At 46.6% G+C, this 26,159-nt stretch overlaps 2 protein-coding genes across 3 annotated transcripts in view; both read left to right on the top strand.

The window, feature by feature from the left end:
• POLA2 (DNA polymerase alpha 2, accessory subunit) overlaps positions 1-13,745 on the top strand; it is a 36,471-nt gene extending 22,726 nt beyond the window's left edge. For both annotated transcript variants that reach the window (XM_066582882.1, XM_066582881.1), the window contains exons 12-19: positions 6,531-6,655; positions 6,741-6,779; positions 7,983-8,056; positions 8,181-8,289; positions 9,243-9,349; positions 9,821-9,883; positions 10,053-10,179; positions 12,833-13,745. In XM_066582882.1, coding sequence (XP_066438979.1) covers positions 6,531-6,655; positions 6,741-6,779; positions 7,983-8,056; positions 8,181-8,289; positions 9,243-9,349; positions 9,821-9,883; positions 10,053-10,179; positions 12,833-12,982 — 794 coding nt within the window. In that variant the 3' untranslated portion in view covers positions 12,983-13,745. The remainder of the gene's footprint in view (positions 1-6,530; positions 6,656-6,740; positions 6,780-7,982; positions 8,057-8,180; positions 8,290-9,242; positions 9,350-9,820; positions 9,884-10,052; positions 10,180-12,832) is intronic.
• A 2,063-nt stretch (positions 13,746-15,808) lies between these two features.
• On the top strand, positions 15,809-25,693 carry CDC42EP2 (CDC42 effector protein 2). Its single transcript, XM_066582880.1, has 3 exons — positions 15,809-15,990; positions 24,455-24,554; positions 24,653-25,693. The coding sequence occupies exon 3, from the start codon at positions 24,726-24,728 to the stop codon at positions 25,266-25,268; it is 543 nt and encodes a 180-aa protein (XP_066438977.1). The 5' UTR covers positions 15,809-15,990; positions 24,455-24,554; positions 24,653-24,725; the 3' UTR covers positions 25,269-25,693.
• Positions 25,694-26,159: the final 466 nt, after the last annotated feature.

Here is a 26,159-nt window from a genome sequence, read left to right as displayed (position 1 = left end):
ATTCACTTGTTCAGTGACTGTGAGCGATCGCTTTTCGTTTATCTTATGCAGGCATAAAATTCACTAAGTAGCGAATGATTTACCGTTTGATCGCTGGCTGTTTTTACACCAAATATAAAAAAAAAATTGTTTAAATGAGGGAAAATGAACGACAATCGTTCCATGTAAAAGGGCCTTTAGATATTTGTAACTTATCCTATGGGTAAGTTATCAATTTGGGATTTGTAGGGGTCTTACACCCCTCACCCCTACTGATCGGCTGTTCTTGGAAGGGGTGCTACAGCCTCTTCATTATATACTAGATGCAGTGCTGTATATTGCGTTGTGGCTGTGTCTGGCATTGCAGCAAACTTCCCTTTAGTTGAATGATAATCTGCTGCAGAACCGACGAACCTGACTTTACGGGCTGAAGAAGATGCCACAGAGTGCCACCACCCCTTCAAACAGCTGATTAGCGGGAATGCTGGGAGTTCGGCCTACTCTGATGGAATGATCTAGATGGGTCATCTAAGTCTAGGATGACTTCTTTTAGGCCTCATGCCTACGGCCGCATCTGACTCCACCAGCGGAATATCATAGCGGAGTCCGACACGGCGCCCCCCCCCAAAGACCCCATACTCTCCTCTCGGATCCACCACGTCTGGCGAGCTGGCACGCATGTGCAGTACAGCACATGATGCGCTGGCAGCAGGTGGTGACGCATAATCACATGATACATTCCTGCTGTGCTCACAGTGGAAGTATCGCGTGACGGCTGGCTTCCGTTGACTACAATGGAAGCTGGCCGTGTGTTTTTCCACGGCAATTAGAGCATGCCGCAGTTTCTTTCCCGCTGCGGAATTCTGCGATAGAATTCCACAGCATGAACATTGAGCTATTAAGTTCAATAAAACCTAATAGCTGCGGGATAACGCCACGTTTCACGCAGCAGAAATCTGTCTGTGGGCATTAGCCCGTAGGGTGCCTATAGACATTAGATGAACATCTGCCAAACCTGACTATTTCAATGGGACCTATCAACCATCTAATGTGTATAGGAGTGTCCCTAGTCCCTGCTCTGCCCTGATGGTAGATGTTGGTGAGGAAAGAAGGAGCGGCCATATTGGATTTCAACCTACCCGATTTCTGTACTCCCAGGAGATTAGCTGCTGTCGGGTATCTGCCACCGGGTTATACGTCTCGCCCCCCCCCCCCCCCCCCCAATTGGTTACAGTGCATGTGTATGAGGGGTAAGGAGGAAGAACTGCTGACTGAACAAGCTTTCGGCCACCTACTGTATATTCTGAGCATATATGAACACGTTTATAGGGTGGCCGGTAGAAAGTGCTGTCAGCGGTCCTGAATAACAAGACGCCTTGTATTAAGGGGTAATATATCTCTAGTAACGTGACAGAAGAGGCCAACTGGAGGACTTATTAACCTTTGTAGTAATTACGGGGGAGATTTATGAATGAAATGTCCTCTACTAGCAACTGCATACAAGTGGCAAACAATCGCAGAGGGCTGTCTCTGCTGGGTGGGTAATAATGTACCCCAGGGTATACATCCCATTAATAGGCCAAGTCCTAACAGGTATGACAAGCATAGATGAATGTGAGGGTTATAGAGGCAGCTCCAGGCAACAAGCACTTTCCTGATAATTGCGGTGGTCTGTCCCGCTGCTGGCGCCTGCGAGTCAGACACCTGGTAGCGCTTCATCGGCGAGCCCTTCAAGAACCAACTTGAGTGGTTTGAAGTATATTTGTAGTTCTGTTATTTCCCATGTCGTTCCAAGCCTAATGGATAATGTGGTAAGTCTCGATCTACGGACGGGGTTAGTATAATGTGTCCAAACTGTACACCCTCAATGGGCGAAAAAGCCCGATATACTCTCCCCATTGAAGCGTTTATTTCACATTGCTGGTCATCAGCGGGTGTTTCTAAACATTTTCAGGTCCCTGCTGAGCAGCAAGAGATTCAGCGTTTTGTTAACAGCAGATCTCTGTGGTGCCTCAAAGGCAGGTGGAGTGTATGTATATGTGCCACCTAGTGGTGGGTGGTTGGTTTTGTTTTTTTTTGGGTGGTTGGAGTATTTTTATTTATTTATTTTTTTTATTTTAATCTGTATTTTTGTCACCCACTTGAAGGAAGAATAAGTCCCCCAACTGTTGTCCCTTTTTAAATGTTTTGTCTGTAGCTTTCGCTTTAATTGCCCGACTGTCATCTGGATGATTAGCGCTCCTGTGCTCGTACGTAGGAGTGATAATCGCTCACTGAATAGAGGTGGAGCGCACTGGAGATCCTTTCTAGCCCCAACCTCCATTCAGAGTAAAGGCAGTCGGTCATAGATGAATGAATGACTGCCTTTTTTACACACTGCGCTAAAAACCAGGTGAATCAGACCAGTGAATGACTCTCACTAACATGCCCTGTAGGGTGCCATGTTTACACAGGAAAGCAGTTGCACATTCCGTGTTTTCCAAAAAATAAGACATTGTCTTATATTAATTTCTGCCCTAAAAGAGGCACTCTTATTTTCGGGAGTGTCTTATACTTACCTAGCCAACTGCGTCCCAGTCCCTCGCGATGGTCTCTGGCGCTACGGCAGGCTGCCTTGTCCTTCGGGCTGACAGCATTCTCTTCCTGGTAACGGGGATTTGAATACTCCGCCTCCAGCAAGCGAGTGCTGTAATTGGATCAAGAGAGCCACTCGATGAACCAATCACAGCCATTCAGTGATGTCATTCACAAAATGGCTGTGAATAATCTAGCGCCGGCTCTGATTGGCTAAGCCAGTGGCGCTCTTGATCCAATCACAGCACTCGCTTGCTGGAGGCGGAGTATTCAAAGCCCCGTTACCAGCAAGATAATGCTGTCAGCGCGGAGGACACGGCAGCCTGCTGCAGCGCCGGAGACTAGCGGGATGCTGCCAGCTTGGTAAGTATTGCTTTTTTTTTTTTTTTTAATCTAATGTAGCTAGGTCTTATCGGGGAAACTTGGTAATCGGATGGAGGGCTTATGTGCAAATGATCAAAACTACCCAATTATTCAGTGTAAATGCATGCCAAGCACCTCCTACACGATCACTACTTCACCGCTGGTTGCACGCTCCTTCCAGTTTATCTTGCTGTATAAAAGGACCCTTATGGCCATTTACACGGGACGATTATCGCTCAAAATTGGTTCAAACGAACTGAATTGAGTAATAATCCTTCATTGTTAATGCAGACAAATTATTCACGATTCGTTACCGCTGACTTTCGGTCGGCATAAAAACCATCGCTGGATCGTGGGCGTCTCGTTCCATAACGCTCAGCGCATTACTTAGTAGGTGAAGCACTGAGCGAGAAGCCCGCGGTCCAGCGGTGAAGTCTGTTGGTGTAAACGCTCTGAGCGCGGATTACCTTTAGCGGTGATATCAGCACTCATCCAGTCGTTCACCCGACTGTTGGCCCACTTGTAGATATGGACTTATTGACACTGGAGCCAAGGATGATAATAGACTGCAGGTCTTCCACAGAACATTAAAAAAGGACGAAAGTGGTAGTTTTTACATGGAAGTATAACAAAGGAGCTCTAGTCTAATCTTTTACAGAAGCCCTCCCCACCCCTTGTAACAATCCCTGGACAGCAAGGACAGCGCAGCACCCTATGGGTGTCAGAAATGGGACAAAGTGTAAACTATTACATGAGGTTAGATGAGTTAATTCGGTGGTGAGACCTATTGTTCATAGATGACATTTAGAAAAGACAGATACCATACAATGGGCCAATCTAAACTGCCTGTGATTAAATCTGGCACTAGAAAAATAACTAATCAGCAACATTTATTGACACTAGAGATAAGAATGAAAAAAACAACCTAACGTTTAGTTAAATTGCTTTCTGCTCATATGGTGAATGCAGAACGGTTTGTGAACCGGCGTTAAGGCCGAGTCCAGATGGGAGAGAAGTGTTGTGGATTGCACTCTGCAAATCCAGGACCGTTTTATATTGCCATGCGTTTGGATGGGGTTTCCAAAATGCCATCTGTGTAGAAATCTATCAGTATGCTGCAGATGTGCAATGCATATCGTGGAATCTGTGGCAAAGTCCGCATGGAACGGGACACAATTTGTGTCGGCAATTCACCACCACGTTGGACTGGCCTGAAGGGAACCTGTTGCAAACATCATGCAGCAGTGATGGGTCTAATGACTATGATTGTTTAAGGAGGTATTCTGGGCATTTAACCCGTTAGTGACGGACCCATTGCCTTTTTACGTCCTGGCTTTGTGGGCTTTAATCCTCAGGGATATAAAAACATGCATTCCCTGAGGATTAAAGCCTCGTGGGCTGTGGACGTGACAGCTCCATGCTGTCTGTTACCGGAGGTTGCCAACAACACGGAGCTGTCGTGGGGGGCTAATGGATAGTGCCGATCGCAATAAAGTGAAAAAAAGTTATAGTTTCAGCCCCCCTCACAGATCACCTCTATGAGGGGGGGCAGAAAGTAGTCACCCCCGTCCTCCACGATGTCCTGCGACAATTTGATCCAAAAAGGACCTTCGGACATTTTCTGTGCATGCATGCCAAAGGAAATAAGGCAACGCATGCGCAGAAGACCATATGGTCGCAGGACATTTGAAATCTCCTGCTTCCAGGCTAGTGAAGGTAGCCGGGAGGCAGGAGATGTCACTGGGCACTGCGGTGATCGGTCCCTGGGCCTGTGATCGTAGTTTTCCAATGGATAACGGCAATCACGGAAAAGTTTAAAAAAAAAAGTTAAATAACGTTAACGTTTCACCTCCCCTCGTGGATCGGATCCATTAGGGGAGCTAAAAATACTCCCCCGCGATGTCCCGGGTGCGCCTTACGGAAACATGGGGTGTGTGCTCAGAAGGGCTTGCACCCCTGGGAGACTTGCTGTCAGCATGTGCAGCCTGGAGCTGAGAGGTGTCACCGGGGACCGCTGTATGTGTATTTGTCGCTGGAACCAGTGAATTTGGGCAATAATCGCTCTGTGTTCATGTGGCTCCAGAAAGTGTGCTGAGCAACAAATCACTCACTTGTTGGAGTTGCATGGCTTTTAGCTCACTTAAAAACTAAACTACTATCAGGCCGTGTAAACAGGCAATGGTTCATCGCGGGCCAGGATGATTCGTGACTACTGCTCCTCCATTCTTTGAACGACTAGCACTGTGGGATGGCTATTGGGCACTAATACACCTGACAATTGTCTTATGTAAAAGGTACCTTAAAAATTAAACTACTCCGGCAAGTGAGCGATTTCTTGCTTAGTGCCCTGTTAGTGGCCTAACAAGACGATTACCTGCATTTTCTGTTTCCAGACATTATTTCGGAGATCATCTTCCCTTGTAACCGTACACTCAGCTTGTTGTAGGCTACCTCCTTGGAAGTGCGCTACCTGTACAGATAGGTTTTGTGATGACGCCGACGGACACTCGTCCCCGCACATACTTTCTTCCGTACTGTGGCACAGGAGCTAGTATCGCTGGCTCACAGCGGGGAGGCTGCAGGAGATTTCCCTCTTGTCGCTCCCCCAACCCTCTCAATTGCCTTAACATAGCAGCTGTTCAGTACTGAACAGCTGCTATTTACACTGAGCGATCAGGTCATCGCCCATCGTTTATGCAGCATAGTATGTGTGGGGACAAGTGTCGGGCATCGTTTGCCTGACATTTGTTCCATGTAAATGGGCCTTAAGTGACTAAATGTCTCGCTAGGACCTTTTGGTGCTCATCAGCATTCAGTGCTATGGTAATGCTGTGACATTTGACTGTCTCCTGTCCATTCAAGTGCCCTTTAATCCTGGGCTGCTTTGTGTTGCCTCCCAGACGAGGGGACCTCAGGGGAAGCTTAAGGTGCTCCATTCTTCTTGTGTCCAAAAGCTGACAATTAAGGCCCACTTACACAAAGCGATTGATCGCTCAAAAGCAATCGTTTGAGCAATAGTCATTGCGTGTAAATGCGCGGCCACTTTTCATGCACTGCTAGTTGATTTGTTAAATTCAAGCCAGCCTAAAAATCATTGTGCGGTCTTATCAGGAGTTCTCCACGGTTAGTGCTGATAGCATTATTTCAGCTATTTAACCCATTGGAGAACAAAGCAGCTAAGAGCCCTCCAGCTATTAACTGCATTCAGCTAAACCCTTCATTTGCACGCTAATAAGCTATTAAATAGCTGAGTAGCTACTTAATAGTTTGTGCAAAATGATCGCTCAAAGCGGTCACTCAAACTGTCGTTTGAGCTATCATCGTTCCGTGTAAATGGGCCTTTAGTTTGTCTCCTGTAGATGCATTGTCAATACAGTGCTTTCTATATGGTATTGCTTTCCCTATAAAGCAAGCAGGATTTGTCACTTGTGTACCTCAGCGTAATAATTTACAGTAAAAATAATGGAAAACTGTCTAAAAATTGGAATAACGTTCTAACGTAACTGTAATGTCTGCAAGTAGTTTTAGGCAGTCGTTACACTTTTTAGCGCAGGCGTCCCAGATATTACGCCCTCCATGACAATAATCTCCTATGTAATCTTCCTTTCTTGCAGACTGCCCTCAGCAGATGATAATTGCAGCCTGCGGACCGTTCACCACATCGGACACCATCACTTATGATGCCCTGAAGGATCTGGTGGATGTTATTAATAGAGACGGTCCAGATGTCTGCATCCTGGTGAGATCAAAGAACTGGCAATTATATTAGACGTGTAAACCTATATGGATGCCATTCCTTACCTGCTTTCTGTATGTCTTTTCAGCTCGGCCCATTTTTGGACTCGAAACATGCGCAGGTTGAGGTAAGATCTTTACTATTACGTATGACTAATAGTATTACTAGTGGTGGTAGTAGAATAGTGCTCATCTAGGAAACGCCTTTTGGAACAGTTATCTGGAGTCCATTTGACAAATTAAAGATCTATTCTAATTAGAGATGAGTGAGCGCTCAGATACAGCAGTAACTGCTCACTGGTCCGAGCGTGCTGCGGGGGTGGGGGGGGGGGAGTGAGAGAGATCTCCCTCCCCCATACCCACACCCCCGACCAGTAAACAGCAACTCGAGAAGAGCGATGCTCACTCGAGTAACTGCTGTATCCGAGCGTGCTCTCTCATCTCTAATTCTAATGCTTCCAAGTGCGAGGCACAATGATCTGGCAATATCAGCAGCGCTGCAGAAAGAAGACATTGGCGCACATCCACATACTAGACATGCATGGGGTTCTTTGTTATATTTTGATCGAATTGTATAAGCCCACAAGTCACTTCACAGTGACCTCTTTTTAGTGGGTCCCTACAATCCTGGGCATGGCACTGCATGGTGCCCCCTGCCACGACAGTACAGCGCCCGAAGCAGGGAAACTATCCTAGCTAGTCAGCTGTCCTAGAAAGACAGATTCCCTGGTGGGGGTGGGGGGGGGGGGGTGTTCGGCTGCTTTTGTTTGTGCAGTTTGGTGAGCAGCTTGGCAAAACTGTTTGGGGCCCAGATAATCCCTTTAAGTGCGGTCTAAATTACAATTGAAATACTAGTGGCATAAAATATACAAATCCAATCCTCTAACTTGTAATAGAAAAATGCTGTTTGTCTGGGCACAGTCCGCTGCTGCCAGGGTCTGCTGGAAAACCCTTCACAGAGCCTAGAATGTCGCTTTGAATGCCATTCTCTGGCGCATCTGACTTTCTGGAAACTTGTGGAGACTTTTTTTACAGCATTTAGTGCACAGTTTTAATTGCCCGCTAAACACTGTAAAACTCCTCCATTTATTTCAATGGGGCTTCTCTGACTAGCATTCGAACGCGCCATTTCTAACGCTGTATTTTCAGGCTTTTAAATGCCATGTGTCGCCCATTGAAGGTAATGGGGAGTGTTTTTAGCCCTGTCAAAAATGCGGTAGAATGCTGCGTACAACGTTTTACTGTGTTTTTTGAAAGCAGTGTTCCATGCCATCAGGAGGGAAAGTGAAAGTGGTGACATCAGCTTTCCTTTTTTTTTTTTCCCCCCTTAGAACTCGCAGCTGACGGTGACATTCGAAGAAGTGTTTAAATCTTGCCTGAAGATGATCATTGAAGGCACACGGCCGTAAGTGATGATGGATAACACAAACTTTACATCCCCACACATTGTAAGAAGCAGCACACATATGTGCACCTCGGCCATCTTAGTAGGTTTCTTTCAGTGATTTATGCTTTGTATATTTCTCTAGATCTGGTTCCCATTTGGTATTTGTCCCCTCTGTCAGAGATGTCCACCATGATCCTGTCTACCCTCAGCCCCCTTTTTGCTGCTATGAGCCCGCCAAGGAAGACAAGCAGGTAATTCCAATCATATTAAACATTATGGCCCCCTGCATATGGGCGGAAATTCTGTGGCGGGATTTCCCGTAGAATTTCTGCCCGTGGAAGCTGCCATAGGATTGTGTTAGAAAACGCAATCCTATGCAGACGGACGCCATTTGTCCGCGCAAAATCATGCGTGGAAAGCAAATCTTGGCATGCTGTATTTCTGTGGGGGTCACTCCCCGGCCGCTGGCTCCGCTCTGTGCATGCGCCGGCAGCTGGCACATCAAAGAGCCGGAGCCGCGGGAGAGTTATCTGTGATAACTTGTAGCACCAAGTTATCTTATCTTGAGCCATTGAAGAGCTATTGTTCTCATAACACAATAGAGCTTATTGTAAAGTAATGTAAAGGTTAAACTGTGGATGAAAGTTATCATCATGTATTAAGTCATATTAAATTTTGCTGCATCTTTACCTCCTAAAAAACAACAAGCACCTTAGTTATTATATTAGTTCTACTTGAGTTTAATTAACACAACTAGAATTAGATATCTGACACATTCCCTTAAAGAGGACCTGTCACTTCCTTCCTTAAAGAGAACCTGTCATCACCTCTGAGCCCCATAAACTACATTATGAGGCTCAATGATAAGGCAGCGGGGAGTCCGGGGAGCTGCGTTTCCCGCTCGCACACAGCATTACTCTTTAGAGAAGGCACACAACGTCTCTTAGTTTATGCTGTTGTGGTCTGCACATCAGATTCATACATAAATATGTGATTTATAGATTATACTAAGGAAACCACAAGGACCTATGTGTAAGTAATGCAGACTGCAGAGGATGTTGCATCTGTGCCGTGTACCACGTGAAGTGCTAACCTCAGGTGGTTCGCTGGGACATGGCTGCGCCTCCTCTGCTTATGGTTTGTTGTGTTTTTAGCTTTTACACTAATTAGTAGCACTAAGTTTTTTTTTTGTTTTGTTTTCCAGAGAGTGCACTTTGTGGCAGATCCCTGTACCTTATCTGTCAATGGGGTAGCAGTGGGATTCACATCCACAGACTTGCTCTTTCACATGGGTGCAGAGGAGATCAGCAGGTACTAGTTCAACAACTGGGCTTTATTTGATGTCAGACAAATGATGATTCCACCCAAGAGCCACCCCTAACCTGTATGTTTAAATCAATGGAAAACATTTCCATGCACTTATGTTAAAAAAACAAATGTATGTTTTTGTACTTTTTTTTTTTGTGTGTGTGTGTGTGTGTGAATGAAAGCATAGCAAACTACGCGTCTCCCTTTCATGAAAAAAAAGTTCACAAACCTATGGGAGGTCAAACGTAGTCAAAAGTATCCATATTTGAACTACATGTGACCCATTCTAGGCTATGGGTACGTGAAGCTATACATTTTTTTTTATTTATTTTTTGGTGCATGTGTGTATAAAAACGTATATTTATTATTCAGAGATGCTTAAATCCTAGTGTGAGCAGCCCCCTTTAGAAGTTGGAGTTAATTATATTGGTTTCTATTTGGAGAATATTCCATTTTTCTTTTTGATCATTTCAGCGGTACTGCTGGAGCTCCGGATAGATTTAGTCGGATCCTCAAACACATCCTGACTCAGCGGAGGTGAGCGAATTCCTGTTCATCTGAACAGATAGTTGGGGAAGCAATGTGAGCAGTGTAGTTATAGTAGACTGGGGCGTATTCCCCACCTCCCATCTACAACATGGTAGACCCAAGTTTTGCAATATCTGGGTTGGAGTTTTCCTTAGTACTAACAAAGTTTGTTTCTCAGCTATTATCCCTTGTATCCACCACATGAGGAGATCAATATGGACTATGAAGCCCACTATAACTATGCAATAATGCCAGTCACTCCCGATGTCTTTATTATACCATCAGAACTCCGCTTCTTCATCAAGGTTAGTTTCAGTGTTTCTTGTTCAGTCTGTGGTACTGCTTGTATCTTTAAAGTGACACTTCACTTTTTTAAAGGGATATTCCGGTTTAGAAACGCCTTTTTATAAACCCAGAGTTATGATATTGTGCGTTCATGGTAACGGGGTCCTCCATCCAGGATCATGATCTCTTTTCCAGAGTGGAGATTGGCTGCTAAGAGCCTGTCTTGCTTTAGAGGACTTTTCCCTTCCTGCATTACACAGACAAGCCAATGACTTGAATGAATGCTGTAATGCCAATTCTTACACAGCGAAAATGAACATTTACTGCCAAGTCCCTCAAGAGATAACTGATAAATCAGTCAGATATGGCCCTTTTACACCGGCCAACAGCCGGGTAAACGACTACATGAGTGCGGATGTCACCACTAAGGTCGTTAGCGCTCGTGCAGAGTGTTTACACTGCCAGACTTCACCGCTTGATCGTGGGCTTCTCGTTGAACGCGTCCCCTTCTATGTGAAGCGGGGAGCGTTTACACGGAACAACAAGCCTGCGATCCAGCAATTTGGTTTTTAAGCTGCAAAGTCAGCGAAAATAACCTGAGAACGAATAGTGAGCGTTTTTTTTGTTTTTTTTAAAATTTACACTGCACAATTATATCTCAAATTAGTTTGTTTGAAGGAATTTTGAGCGCTAACAGTCCCGTTTAAATGGCCCAATAGTCATGGTATATGTAAGTAGTGTACCATCACCTTGTATGGCTGTAAAACCTCTTGAAGGGGTTGTCCCCCAAAACAATCCCATGGGATGAGGAATATGTATCTGATTAGTGGTACTAATTAGTGCCAACCACAAGATTTCAATTGAACTGCTGGAATTGGTACAAGTGTGTGACCTCTGGCAGCCATAGAAATGAAGGTAGCAGTAGACATATGAGAGCACCACTCATTCATTTAAGGACCCTGTTCTTGTAATCAGCTGGGGGTCTGACCACTGGGAACCCCATAATCAGATACTTTTTCCCTATCCTGTGGAAACGTTTGTCTTGAGGCACGAACCCTTTAACCCCTTAACGACCGGCCCATAGTGTTTTTACGTCCTGCAGCTGCAGGACGTGTATGGAGGGAGGTAGCGCCGCTATCTCCCTCCATACAGCGCGGGCGTCAGCTGTTTATTACAGCTGACAGCCGCGGGCAATAGCCGCGCTCGGCCGATCGCGGCTATTAACCCTTTAAATGTCGCTGTCAATTCTGACAGCGGCATTTAAATCCCCCGAACGCTGTTTGGGGGTCCTGCACGTGTCATGGCAGCCGGGGGCCTAATGAATGGCCCCAGGGCTGCCTTAGCAGACTGCCTATCAAGCCATCCACACAGGGTGGCTTGAAAGACTGCCTGTAAAAAAGCAGTATGACGTAATGCTATAGCATTACGTCATACTGCAGGAGCGATCAAAGCATCGCATGTTAAAGTCCCCCAGGGGGACTTCAAAGTAAAGTTAAAAAAAAGATCAATAAAGTTTTTTAAATTGTAAAAAAAAAGTTATAAAAGTTTAAATCACCCCCCTTTTGCCAAATCTAGTATTAAAAAATCTAAATCATAAAATAAAAATATGTATTTGATATCGACACGTCCGTAAAAGTCCGATCTATCAAAGTAGTGCATAATTTTTTCTGCACGGTGAACGTCGTCTGAAAAAAAAAATAAAGAAATGCATTTTTTTAGTTACCCTGTCTCCCAGAAAAAACGCAATAAAAAGCGATCAAAAAGTTGTATGTATTCCAAATTGATACTATCGGAAACTTCAGGACATCCTGCAAAAAATGAGCCCTTGCTCAACTACGTCGACGGAAAAATAAAAAAGTTATCGCGCGCACAAAATGACCGCAGAAAATAATTGAAAAAAATTTAATATCTTAAAAAAAAATACAAGTACTACAGCAAAAACAATACTATGTAAGTTTGGTATCGTAGTAATCGTACTGACCCATATAATAAAAATATCAGGTCGTTTTTGTTGCAGTTTGTGCATCGTAGAAACAGGCCGACCGAAAGATGGTGGAATGTCGGTTTTTTTTCCATTTCTCTCCGCTAAGAATTTTTTAAAAGTTTTTCAGTACATTATATTGTACAATAAATAGTGCCATTATAAAATACAACTCGTCCCGCAAAAAACAAGCCCTCATACAGCGACGTCGATGGATAAATTAAGGAGCTACGATTTTTTAAAAGGGAGTAGAAAAAAACAAAAAATGGAAAAAAAGCCCGGTCGCTAAGGGGTTAATGATCATCATCCCTTTAATGAAAAGTATAGAAAGCTGGGTGGATCAGAGACCAATTATTTATGGCCCGCTTTGGATTACATATATAGTGACTGATGCATCAAGCTTAAGTCCTTCACAAGGCGTTTTCTTTTTGTTCGAAAACCAATGTAAAAATCTCATCCGGTAACCGGTGTGTGAGGTTGGGGGATTTCTTTATATCGGTTTCAGTTTGTACCAGCGGTTTTCTAGGTGTATTTTCTAGGTTCTCCTTAGAAGGCTACAAGGAAAGTGTCAGAAAAAAAATCTTACCTAGAAGAAGAAATAAATAAAAATACCACAAACTAGAACCTTGTATGCAGCCGATCGCCTATTTTGCTATAGACTTTCAGCTAATGTTTGTCTCGCCCTACCACAGGATATCTCGGGCTGCATCTGCATTAATCCAGGCCGGCTAACTAAAGGAATGGTAGGAGGAACATACGCCCGGTTTTTGGTCAAGAAGGAGAACAGCGACGCAGCGGAAAGGAAATCCCCGTGCAGATCTGCGCAAGTTGTTAAAATTTAATGTAAAACAAATTTCAGAAAATACAAACTTTAAATAGACTGAGCTGGACAAAGGAAAGCAGGAGTGATCTGCCAAAGAGGAGCACTGGAGGTTGTCGGAGTGCCGGTCATCACACCAGACCACCAGGTGATTGGAACAGGAAAAGATGGAGGTCCTTGCAAGACAACCGGCATGTCGTCCTCTTCTTTATCTGCAGGAGGGATGGATTCAATAAACCTTAGCTTTTCATTTAAGGCTGTCTGTCCACGGGTGATCATCCGCTTGTGATAAATCGCCCTCGGATCACGCTCTGTAAAGCTTTCCATAGGATTACTACGGAAAGCGTGGTGCTGGCATCCATGAGCGGAGAATCATAGCGATTCTCCATGAGCGGGATTTAAATCTCGGCATGCTTTGATTACCGTGATTCTCTGCGGTGAGCCTGTCAGTGCTCTCCCCTTCCTCCCCTGCCGCGAAATTTCACTAGCGATATTCCGCCTCGGCCGTGGACAGAAGGCCTAAAGTTTGATAAAACTGCATTTAAAATGTGAAGTGCCAGGTTCCAGTTAGCTCCATCTGCACACCACGTTAGCCCGGGGCTGGACGGTATCAGACGGGAGCTTTATAAAAACAAGTGGAAGAGAAAAGGAGGGGCCATTGTCCAGAGACAGACTAGAATAATGAAAGTTGGAAATGCTGTTTGACGGTTTTGGTTTTTTCCACTAGTTTTGACAAATCTTTCATAATTCGGCGACCTCCTGTATTATAATATTTCAAGAGAAGACTTGCCCTTGTTGCTACACTCCTCAGGTCCGCGCCTCTGGTGCTTCATACAGCACCATATTAGCAGCAATGCTTCCAGGAATGACTCCGCCATGTGGTTTCCAATGGCGCAAGCTACAGAACCAACAACTTCTGTATGACTGTCTGAACTCTGAGGCATCTGACCGATGCAGATGTTATATGGAGCCATAAGACACTCCTCACCAGATGCCTTAATGCCCTCTTATACATGGTGATGATCGGGAACAAACCTTCACCCATCCAATCATTGCTTAGTGTGAAGGTGCCAGGGATCAGCTGACAAACCAGCAAATGTTAATTTGTCAGGTGATCGCATCTTTTATGTTGGCCCAAAAGCATCTGTTCCTAACAGCACAACGCTTTGTGTAATCAGCATGTACTGTATGCACCAATGATCAGACAGGCGATTGTTTGGGCGCATCCGGTGGTGCTTATTGCTCCATCTAAATGATTGACACCCCTTCTTGGCCAGTTAAGTACCCTTGGAGCTTCTTCACATGGATGTATGCGTAACTGTGCATGCTTCAGCGCAACACATGGGCACGGTTTGCACATGTATCCATGCGTTTTACTGTACTTTTAGCGCACACAAGGCATGTTCACCTGGGTGTAGGACAAACCCCTGCAGGGATTTAACAGCCTATGTAGCCTAATGAGATCCATCTGTGTTCTTTATTTCATGGAATTGCGGATTGAGTCTGTGTTTGCGCACCTCCCATAGACTTCTATGAGCACCTTTTGGCGCGCTGCATTTCTTTCCATGTGTGTAAAATACACATGAAAAAAATGAAAACGAACCCATTGAAGTCAATGTGTCCTATTCTCTGTATTGTGTGCGCAAATACGTCCACCTGAAGGAGCCCTTAGGGTCCACTCACACGGGTGCATGAGAAATCGCTCCATTTTACTGCATGCATATGGGCATACGTTTTAGGGCGTATTTTTTATCAGTATTTTGTGAGCCAAAATCAGGAGTGGGTCCAAAATACGGAAGAAATGCGACTCTTTCCATCATACTTTCCCTCCACTTCTGATTTTGGCTTACAAAATACTGATAAATATGCCTGCGTGAAAGAGCCCCAAGTATGTATGTTTTGCGTGCGCATTATCTGAGTTTTTTTATGCACGCAAAAAGGACCAATTAATGTCACTTTTTTTTTTTACACTCTTCTGGCATAAAAATGTAGCAAATACAATTTTTTTTTAATGTTCCCGTAGACCTGAATGGGCATTTTTGATCTGTAATATGTACAAAAGTAGTACACGGGCAACATTTTTTTTCACGTTTTACGACATGCTCAAAAAATGCATGTCGTAATAACCAATGCAAAGCGTTGAATGCCGTCCGTACGATGTCCGCAAAAATATATGGAATACAGATGCAGAGTACGCCGTGTGAACGAGCCCTTAGTTCCTCTCCTCCAGCGACTGCCGCCTGTTCTCCCCCTTTTAAAAAAAAAAAAAATAAAGCCCGTTTTGTGTTTTTCCATAATTTAAAGGGATTTCCCATTCATACTCTGAGGGTTTATCTGTGTGTTGATACCGGCCAGCGCTCGGATAGATGTTGGAGGGGTCGTTGCCCCTTGTTTAGTGTGGGTCACGGTCATGGATGTGTTTTCCCAGAGTATCCCTCACAGACCCGCTACATGATAGCAGTTAGGAGCCCTACAACTGTATAGTTCTGTCCTGGCCATCCTCTCTGCTCCACCACCATGCTGACTGTAGGGATCAGCTGGCAGTTTGGTACTGTTGTTTTTACAAGAATGATGGTTGGTATTTTCTGTGCTGCTGCAGCAATGAATGGCTTTAGCTTTGCTGCACCGATGACAGCAGGATCTACTAGATGTCCATTCTATACAGGGGCAGTCGTTCCTGCTCGTGCAGAGCCCTGAAGTTCTGGCTGGATGTTTTTGTATCATTCGAATAAAGTTTATTGCAAAAAAAAAAAACCTCCCCTTATCTGATTGGTTCTTTCACTCCCCGCCGTCTCTTCCTCGAACGCCCTCCTGGCGGTGATTGGCTGGCTGCTCTTCTGGGCGGGGCTCCTCTCCTGAGGTAACGCTCCCTCCTCAGTGTCCCGGAGCTTTAGCCGCGGAGGGGCTCGTGTTGTATAATCCTCTGATGCGGTTACTTGGCGACTGAGAGCCGGAAGCGCCGACCCCTCCCAACCACGTCCGCATCTGTGGGGACCGGAGCTGTGTGCCTGCGGACCGCGTCCAGCCCAGGTCAGTGTGTGACAGTACTGGGTGCCCCACGCCCTGTCAGCCTCGGGGCACATGTGAGGCAGTGATAATGTGGGCACAGACTGTGCTGCTGAAGAGCCCGGATAGCGGGAGAGGCTGCTCAAATGTCACTAGAAGCTGCTATGTATTTTATTTTGTCGCTCTTTTTTTATGAGTGGGTGAAATGGTGATGGTGGTCTGGGCCGGGTCTCTGGTTCTGTTGACTGCTCACAGGAGAGGTGTGCCCGTCACTGATCAGAGCTCAGGATTGGTTAGTAGCTGCACCCCTCTAGGTCCTTCTGGAGGAAGACGTTCGGGTAACACGTTTTATATATTGGGGGTTGCAGCACCTTCTCATCTGCGCCACCATAAAGGGACACGTGCGGACCGGCGGTATACCTCCCGATTATATCAGTGGCGGTTTCCACTTACCTTCCTCCATTGGTATAGTTGTAGCGCCCCCTGTAACGGTGCCCAGTACACCGATGTGTCTCACCTGCCGGCTGTGTAAGGCTACTCAGGTGGGCGATTGTCCCACGTAACTTCTATCTGCTTCCAAGATGGAGAGGACACGGTCGGGTGACACACACACACGTTTGCCCTATTTTTGGGCGATTCTCGTTCAATATGGGCATTTTCAATGTGAGCGAATTTTAAAAAAAAAAACCGCTCCCAGCCGGCCATGTGTATTTAAAGCCTTGTAGTCTTGGCACCCCGGCGTGCGAGGAGTGATGGCGATCTGATGGGACTGGTGCATGACACATGCAGGGAGGCCACATGTAGGGCTGCTTCACTGACCACTGGCCAGGCTTACCCCCCCGGACTGGGGCGGAGGTAGAACTGTATGTTGGATCTCGGCATGCCGGGAGAGACGCTACAACCGGAGGCGTCTGTGGCTCGTTATACACGGAGCGATAAGTCCGTACAGGGAATGATAGTTCGCCCTTGCAGCCCGGTTCTACAGATAAATCCTTCACATATTGATCGGTCGGCCACATTCTCTGCCCCATTGACTGCGGACGACTAAACGATGGCTCTTCACCCGCAGCGCTGTGCCAACCATTATTTTTATGCCTACGGAAAATGATTGGCGGTTCAGTTCGCACAATCCAACAATTTTTTATTTTTATTTTTTGACCATTAATCATTTTTGCATGAAAGGGTCCGACCGCAGCGTATGGCTGCTCCCCGCCAGGCCGGACGTGGATTGTGGGGGGTTGGAAGAAACTGCGCGTTCGGAGGTGCTTGCAAACTCCAAACTGTAGAGGCTCCGTTCCCAGAGAGCTGATTCACAGCCAAATATCACCGACGCCATCCATGTGGAAACACCCTCGCATCCCTGCTGGCCTGAAGGAGAATCCCCTGGCGCAGCTGTCACGGCAGCGGATCACGGAGTTCTCCTGTTTACAGTGGGATCGGCGCTGCTGCTGTCGGCCCCACTGACCGTAATGGATGTTCTCAGCCAGATAGGACATGCTGCGGTGTTTCCCGCATCGCGGTGCCATGTGAGAATACATCACTAATGTGATTGATGCCATCCAATAGAACGGGTCTCATATTAGTGCGTCTCACAACAAACAAAACTTGCGCAACTTTCACTATTTTCCCTAAAAAGTCCTTAGAGCGGCAGGTCAGGGGGGCGGCTCCATGCGGCCGGGTCCTGCTGTCCGGTGGTGTTGGCACTAGTAAGGACTAAGGGAGGATGTGAAATACCAATCCATTATTATAAAGGGGGCTGACCCTTGTGGTTATTAGGGAACCTGTTGGCACCTATGAGCCCCAAACTATACTATTGGGTTCAAAGGTGAAGGAACGAGGGTGTGGGGAGCTGATTGTTATACTCATCGGGCCCCGTGTTCCAGCGATGTACCCCAAGTAATCGCCACTCTTGCCCAGCGTGACCGCAGATGGCTCTGCACATGCTGTCTCATCCATCTCTATGGGAGAGCGGGCGCACAGAGAGCTAGCTGAGAAGAGTCGCACATGCATGTCTCTCAGGGGCACAGCAGAAGAACAGGGGCCCCGGTGAGTTTGAATAGCGGCTCCCCAGACCCACAATCCTTCAAGTTTAGCCCCTTAGTGTAGTTAATGGGGCTCAGAGGTCCTGACGGGTTCCCCATAGTGAATAGTCTCCTACCTGCTTCAGTTGTGACATGGTTGCCCAACTATATTGAAGCCATTGCTTGGCATGGGATGTGGTCGGGTTGTCGCTGCATTAACATTTCTAGTCCTAGTCTAGGGGGGCGCTAGGTGAGACACAGTGGTTAGAGACTCTTGGGAAGCTTGGCATGTTTAGCTACGTTGGTGCAGAGGTTGGCACAGTTGGCAGTACTTGGCATCTTGTGCCTCATGACATTCCTCTGCGAGAATAGTAATTAGATGCATTAATATCGGTGATCTTGGGCGACGGACGTCAGAGGTTGTCATTTCCTACATTACTATTAGATGCTTTGATCTATATTTATAAGAACTGGTTTTTGGTCGGTCCTAACTGGATACGTAGGAAAACCATCTCATTAGAAGATGGTCCATCATGGGAGGGTCAGAGAAGGGCATTGGACCCCAAAACATGGACAACGCAACTCCTTCCGACCAGGCAGTAGACCACCAAACGTGAAATCCCTGAGATAAGGATCTGCGGTCTTCCCTATATCTTGTAGGGACTACATGCAATGCCTCCTCTTGGTTCTTCTGGCACCCGTCCTCCCGTACTCCATCCTGCCTGCCGATGCTTCTGTATACAATGGCTTTACGATGACCCATTGAATTCCTGAGCAGCCCATACAAAGCGTCTTCAGAGCAAGGTTATCAGGTTGTAGGAACCGCTAAAGTAAACCAGGGCTTTGTACTGCAGGCTTAGTCTTCTCTACCCAACATGTTTACTTGTGTGCTTTAGTCTAAACATGGGCTTCATTCCGGGGAAAGTATCTATCTACCGGACAGATCCTTCTGATGATACAATATGGACAATAAGCAGGACTGCCGATACACATTAGATGGACCGCTATCGCTCACAACATCATAGTATGTGCTCTGAATCTAGAGACTAGGAGAAAGCTGGTGGCTTATCTCCCTGAGGGCAAGCAAGCCAAGGACTCAATCTATTCTGGCATCTGCTATCAATCAGGAGGACAACATACATATTAGGTGAGTGGCCAAACCTGTATCTAATATGTATGGCCACCCTTAGTGGGTGCAGTTGTACCCACTTACTTCCCCCAACCCCTCCTAATCTGCACAGTCTTGGCCTAATTCAAATTGTTTAGCCCAATCCCTCGCGGTCAGCTGATGTGTAAGGTGCTCCTATTACAGCTATATAGTTCCTTTAGCCCATTGGGCTCAGTGTGAATTATCTAAAGATAGTTTTACATCTCCCAAATCGCTGAAAACAGTGAATTCGGACAGTAGTCGTCCGGTGTACATGCGGCCACCAATGGGGCACCGAGCGAGAAATCACTCGCTGGTCAAAGATCACTTAGTTTATAGCTCCTCTAAGAACTTAGCGACCAGTGGCCTGTGTAAACACGCAGTTCATCTGAGTGACTGCCTGTTTATTATGAATGGAGGCAGGCAGCTGCCCCGTTTCCCTGAAAATAAGCCCTAGCATGATTTATCAGAATTTTTGAGGATGCTTGAACTATAAGCCCCGTTCCAAAATTAAGCCCTAGTTAAAGTCAATTTAAATAGTGTCCAGGCAGCTATACATGTAAAATGGTGACATTTCTTGGAGCAAAAATGAATATAAGACACTGTCTTATTTTCAGGGAAGCAGGGTAAATGAGATCGCCGCCACCATCATTCTGTGAACGGCTATTGTTCCTGTGGAAAAGCAGAAGAGCGATAGTCTGCGGGGCGGCTCTCGCGTCCCCAACAGTTGTCCAGTTCACATCAAAGCAAAAAGCGTTGTTTCTCTGAGCCTCACGTGGTTGGACCCGGGAACACATCACGCTGCGGCCAAGGATGACCATTTGGCAGCCCCAGCCGCGCTGACTGAGCGGAGGAGCAGCGGGAAAATGACTGTGACTTTAGTTCCCACCTTTAGTGATTTGCATGCTCAGCTGACAGTACGGCCCCTGTCCACGGCAGGGATTTCACGAGCAGTAACTCGCTTCACCGCTGGATCGCGGGCTTCTATGTGAAGCGCTGAGCAAGGAGCATTAACCCTAAACGAGAAGCCCGCTATTGCTTTTTCGGTGATAGTGATGATAATCTGCGATTTTTGTGCATTAACACTGGATCATTATGGCCGCCTGCACACGGGCGGATTTTTGCTGCAGAGTCTGAAGCTGGCGCCCATCTCCGGGGTCCGCAGCAGTAACCCTCCATAGCATGCTATGCAAAAACGATTCTTCGTGCAATTGTGGTTTCCACTCATGAATGAAAAATCGCAGCATGCTCCATTTTACTGCGGTTCCCACATAGACAGCTTCCATCGGAGTCAATGAAGCCGTCCGTCCCGTGGCCCGTCCGCAATTGGCATTGCAGATAGGCCATGGATTCTGCGGGAAGAGCAGGAGATATAGGTATATATATCTGTACTTCGCATGTGCGTCGGCCGCCACGTCCGCACACATCTGCAGTAAAGTAGATAGACGGGACCACGGGGCACGAGTGGGTTCCCCGCGTGCCATGGACATGAGGCCAATCAATCAAATTTTGAGTGATAATTGCCCTGTGTAATCGGCCCATTAGCGTTTGTCCTGTTAGTTGGTTCTGCTGAAGACGAGCAGTTTTGGTGATATTTTGCAGCCGCTGACCAGCCATGTAATCGAACTAACAGACACTCTGGGAACACGTACAGGTTTGCGCCGACGGGGGAAACTAGTGGCGCTCACCTGCTCCCGCGGCCCCGGATCTTTCATGTGCCGGCAGCCGGCGCAGACCGGAGCCATCGGCCGGGGAGTGACATTTCTGTGCGGGGCTCACAGAGCCCCGTACAAAAATAGAGCATGCCGTGATTCGTTTTCTGTGTGGGATTTCGCGCAGACAAATCGCGGCCGTCTGCCTAGGATTGCGTGTTGTAATGCAGTCCTATGCAGGCGTGTACGAGCGGAAATTCCGTGGGGAATCCCGCTGCGGAGTATCCGCCCGTGTGCAGGGGGCCTAAGTTGTTCGTTTTCAAGCACAGTTAGCTGGTAAATAGAAGTAGCTGGGACTTGTGCCACCTGTCCACAGGTGGAATCTCATTGCGTTATCCGCGCCGATTACCCGCACGCGGGAAACGCATGAAACGCTTTACATCGTATAATGATGGAATACGCAGCCCGATGTACACGGCCGGGAAGCCACCACGATTTTCTGCTGGCGTATAAAAATGTCATAATGATGGGTTCGTCGCGGGAACTTTAGTGTTCTCGTGCGGCCGAAATCCGCTGTGTTAAAACGCAACACTCGTGGATAGGTGGCCTTAAAGATCTGGTTACAGTAGGGTTGGCCGATTTACACCAAAAATGAGCGGTTTTCTGTGCGGGGGACCCCCGTCCAGCATCCGATGACCTCACTTCCATTAAAAAAAAAAAAAAAAAAAAAGGGCTGGAATACCCCTTTACAATCTAGAAGAGAAAAAAAATAATGGAGATTTTAATTTCTTTGTTTGTAAACAAGCTGTAACACTCAGACATCTTGTTACATGAGGACATTGCAAGCATGGCAGGTCCTCGCTGTATGCTTTCAGAATTGAATAGGGCCATTCTCATTATCTTTACTCGTCAAGGAGTTATTGTGTGTGATTCCCTTCTGTAACAGGATTGGGGATGAGCTTTAGTTCCATACATACGAAGGATGGGGTTCACGTGTTCACCCCCTGTCATCCCTATGTGCTATGCACACCCCCCATCAGTCTCTATTTACTGTCCTCTTGCCCCCATCATAGCTCCAGTCTCCTGCACCCCCCCCCCCCCATCAGTCTCCATCTACCATCCTCTCGCCCCCATCACAGCCCCAGCCTCCTGCACCCCCCCTCATCAGTCTCCATCTACTATCCTCTCGCCCCCATCACAGCCCCAGCCTCCTGCACCCCCCCCCATCAGTCTCCGTCTACTATCCTCTCGCCCCCATCACAGCCCCAGCCTTCTGCACCCCCCATCAGTCTCCGACTACTGTCCTCTCGCCCCCATCACATGCCCTAACCTCCTAAACACTCCACTTGCCCCCAGCCCGCTATTGGCACCATCCACAGGGTGAGACAGGGCAAGTCTGGGTTGTATGATTAGACTCCTGCCTCAGCACTGTGGCAAATAATTGAATTACTCCTATTAATTGCCCCGGGCTTCCCACAGAATACTTCTTCCCCATGATGGGATTCGGCCGTGTACCCAGCAGCCCTTTATGGTAAAATGTTCCCGCACAAGCTGCTGCCCAGATGAATATCAGACTCGCTGGAATAAAACGTGCTCAGGCAGCAACTCTGGAGGAGCCGTTCCCAGAATCCATCTATTTGGCCGGCTCTCAGCGCCCCCCCAGCACTCCCTGAATCAGCACAACGCCTGCAAAACACAAAAACACTTGTGTTGCAATGCCGTTCTGTGCTTGTGCGCTGCCACCATGCCGGGTGACTGCCTCGTATAGCCGCGGGGTGTGATGCAACGCAATTTACCTAATGGATACTTATTAAATGTTATTGTGAAATACAATTATAACGTACATTAAGACAACGGCTTTAATCCCAAAATTACAGCCTCCTCCATCACTTGCATGTGATGCGCCACTGCGAGACCCCCCACCAGGAGTCATATAGGAAGTGCTGTGCTAGCGTGAATCATACTACGGGGCGGTAAGCAGGACACAAGCTACATTCTCTGGTTTTGCCTTTAGTCACTTTTGGCCGTGGGAACCAATTGTTCACAAAGGCAGAAGTTATTGCTGAGTTCTGTCACTTCAGCTCCAACTTTTTTCCCGTCGTTTCATCCAATAGTTGCAGGCATTGGTTCTCTATGAGGACCTGCATGGTCGCTGGACGGTTGCCAATAGTCCTGGGTACATCCAAGGATCGAGAGATCTCTGGAGACGGGCGAAAAAACCTCACAGTGCGAGAGTGAGTGAAGACGCAGAATTATGAACCCCGCGGTTTTCAATGGTTTCCTTCACATCTACGATGTTGCAAGATTTAGGAATCGCTGCCTGCTGTAGCTTTCTGTGTTTTTGCTCCTTTTGTTTAATCCCATCGCATAGCAAAGCACGAACTTGTAATTTTCGTGCGATGCGCTTTTAACCCTTTCCGATCCAATTTGTATCCTGGTTTTCCTAGGGGGCTTACTCTTTTTCTGCCATTATACAACAGCGCTATCTGCTGGCTAAAGCCAGTACTGCATGAGGTGAGAAGTTGGATAGGCTCCGACAGCAGAGAGGCTGGCAATATACAGTAAGAGAACCCTGTGGGACGTCTTCCAACATTGGAGCTGTACAGCCTTAAATCATAATGTCTTCAGACGTCAGACAGTGGATTGGAAAATCGCAAGCGGCAGCGATGTGAGATTATTTGTCAGGAAAGGCCTCGCTGGCGCTCAAACATCTCATGAGCTCATATGCTATATTGTCACGACTTTCTTGCAGCGATATCGCACTAGCCTTAGGCTACGTTCACCCGGACGAGTGATATTGCTTCGAGAAAGTTAGCCCCTTCTGTGAGATCGCAGTCCTCAGGCGCATCGGAGGATCACAAGGGTTTCCCATTGATTTCAATGAGAAAATAATGGATTTTGTATCAGTGCGAGAATCTTCCTGGTGTGAACACGGCCTTGGGGTGTTTCTCCTGGCAGCCAGTGATGTGGAGGACAGCCAGGTAACGAGGACTAACCGGGTGCAGAGGGCAGCTCAGCTAGGCGGCCGTGCAGCGGCGGAGATCTCTCCTGCCGGCTGTTCATACCGGCAGATACATCGTTTACGCGTTCAAACAAGGAATCGTACAGAACCGTTCCGGCTTTCACATTCGCTGTATGAGGGACTAAGAACGATAAGTCAACGAGCCAACAAGGATTTATGTTTGTGGAAGATGAATAAAAAGTGAACTCGCAGCAAAATAGAGCAGACAGCACTCGAAAAATCGCGGCGCTTTCCAGCGCATGTCTGCGAGGCCCCATCGAAATCAATGGGAGCATTATACCGCGGTAATCATAAAAAGCGCCTGTGTAAGTGTAGCCTAAGGATCGCATTTTCACAGGAGTGATGCAAAGCCCCGTGTGGCGCGGAGGGTTAAAGCAGCAGACAGTGCTGCGGGATAAGTCGGCGCTGATATGGCGCCCGCCCGTGTGTCGGCAGCCTAAGGAGTTTTTTTACAATATTAATCTTCCATTGAAGTTGCTGCTACCAGATTTTTTTGAAGACCCCTTTTTCAATGCCGTTTTGGGTGGTTGTCTCGGGATTCGCTGTGTATTATGGCGTTTGACTGGCATGAGGTACTTTATAACTAAATGTGCATTGTGACTTAAGCTCTGCTATCTGTACAATAATCTTTTGGTATCTCTTCCAGGCGTGACTTTCTGTGAAGACTTCATCTTGCTGAGGGATTAACTGTGAATCAGAGCCAACGTCTCCTAGTAGCCGGCTGACATTGGAACAAACCGTCTGAAGTACGTATTATGTTCAGTGTTGCTGTATTGGCATACGCATGACCCAGTGTATGTGGTTGTGGTAAGATTAATGGTATGGTTTCTTCTTCTTGGACCAGAGACTAGATGTTTCATATGAAGAGGATTCTTATCCGATCGGTTCTTAACTTCCAAGACTGAGGGACGGCAATTATGTCCACCAAAGCTCCCATCTACCTGAAGAGAGGATCCCGTAAAGGAAAGCTGAGGGATGTTCTGTCTCCGGATATGATAAGCCCGCCACTTGGAGACTTCAGACACACCATACACATTGGAAGCGGGGAAGGAGATGTTTTCGGAGATATTTCTTTCCTGCAGGGCAAATTCCACCTTCTTCCTCGGCTAAATACTTGCTCTTCTACATCTTCGTCACCTGATGCCACCCCGCCTCTGTCACATTCACAGATGCCATCGCCTGTCCTAAAGAATGCCATCTCCTTGCCTACAATAGGCGAGCCACAAGCTCTCTCACTCCTTCAGTCCCCTCCACCAAAACCACCTCGGCTTCACCTGGATGACAAAAATAAAAGCCCCGTGAAAGAGATGGCTGCGCCCCTTCAAGCGATGGATAACGGCTTTTCCTCCGAGATAAAGGAAGAACGGTTCCTGGCTCACGCTGGATCTCTTCTTTCACTTCATTTGGACTTGGGACCTTCCATCTTGGATGACGTGCTACAAATAATGAACAAAGAGTAGATGTCTCCGATCTGTCGGGACTGAAGGACCAAAAGTTCTCAAAACAGTTTTTTATTCATCTGTGTTTTAAACACTACAAAGTTTGTAAGAGTTTACGGTTTGGGCAGCGGCCATAACTAATTCCATGCTGCCTTATAAATAAGTTAGTCTATATATTCTCTAGAACATTGGGCATCCGCCTGCAGATATTTTTGGGGTTTATACTGGAAATGAGCAATCTGGGGGTGTTTGTGCAGAAGCAGTGCAATGCTGCACCACCACCAAAACATCTCCAATCGTTTATAAAGTGCTTTTCTTAAAGACTTCTAGTGCCTTCTTGCCAGGAAATAATAGATGACACTTTATTTTATTTTTTTTCTCTTTGGAATGTTTTTTGAACAAGTTTGTAAAGTTCTTAAGATGAAATACAGAAGGTTATTTTCGAATTGTCTCTCGTTTATTGGCTTTGTACTGATTGTTACTTGGCTGCACCCTGTGTAGAACAGTTCACTGTAACTTTACTCTTCCATATCCCATGTAAAACGCTGCATAGTAGTTCTTCAAGGTTATTCTAAAACATTATTTTTTCGAGATGTCTTTTAACGTCAAGAATACTTTGTCAAAGCATGTTCTCCTACCCTGTTTCCCTGAAAGAAAGACCTACCCTGAAAATAAGCTCTACCTGTATTTTATTTTAGATTTTCAGAGAGGCTTAAATATAATCCCTACCCTGAAAATAAGTTCTAGCTGCATTACATGAAAAAAAGGAAAAGAATTACCTCGCAAGCTCTGTCCAGATCCCAGAGCTCTGTCGCGCTTCTTGCAGTCCACAGCTGCTCACAGAAGATCACTTCCAGGTTACAGGATTCATAAATCCCACCTCCAGGGAGTGATGGCTCTGATTTAGTTCTC

This window comes from Eleutherodactylus coqui, chromosome 11, assembly GCF_035609145.1.
Source record: "Eleutherodactylus coqui strain aEleCoq1 chromosome 11, aEleCoq1.hap1, whole genome shotgun sequence".
NCBI lineage: Eukaryota > Metazoa > Chordata > Amphibia > Anura > Eleutherodactylidae > Eleutherodactylus > Eleutherodactylus coqui.
This window is presented reverse-complemented; position numbering and strand designations above follow the sequence as displayed.

Bases quoted from the DNA above. Each gene is read 5' to 3' on its own strand.
- CDC42EP2 (XM_066582880.1), top strand. From the start codon at position 24,726: ATGTCCACCAAAGCTCCCATCTACCTGAAGAGAGGATCCCGTAAAGGA.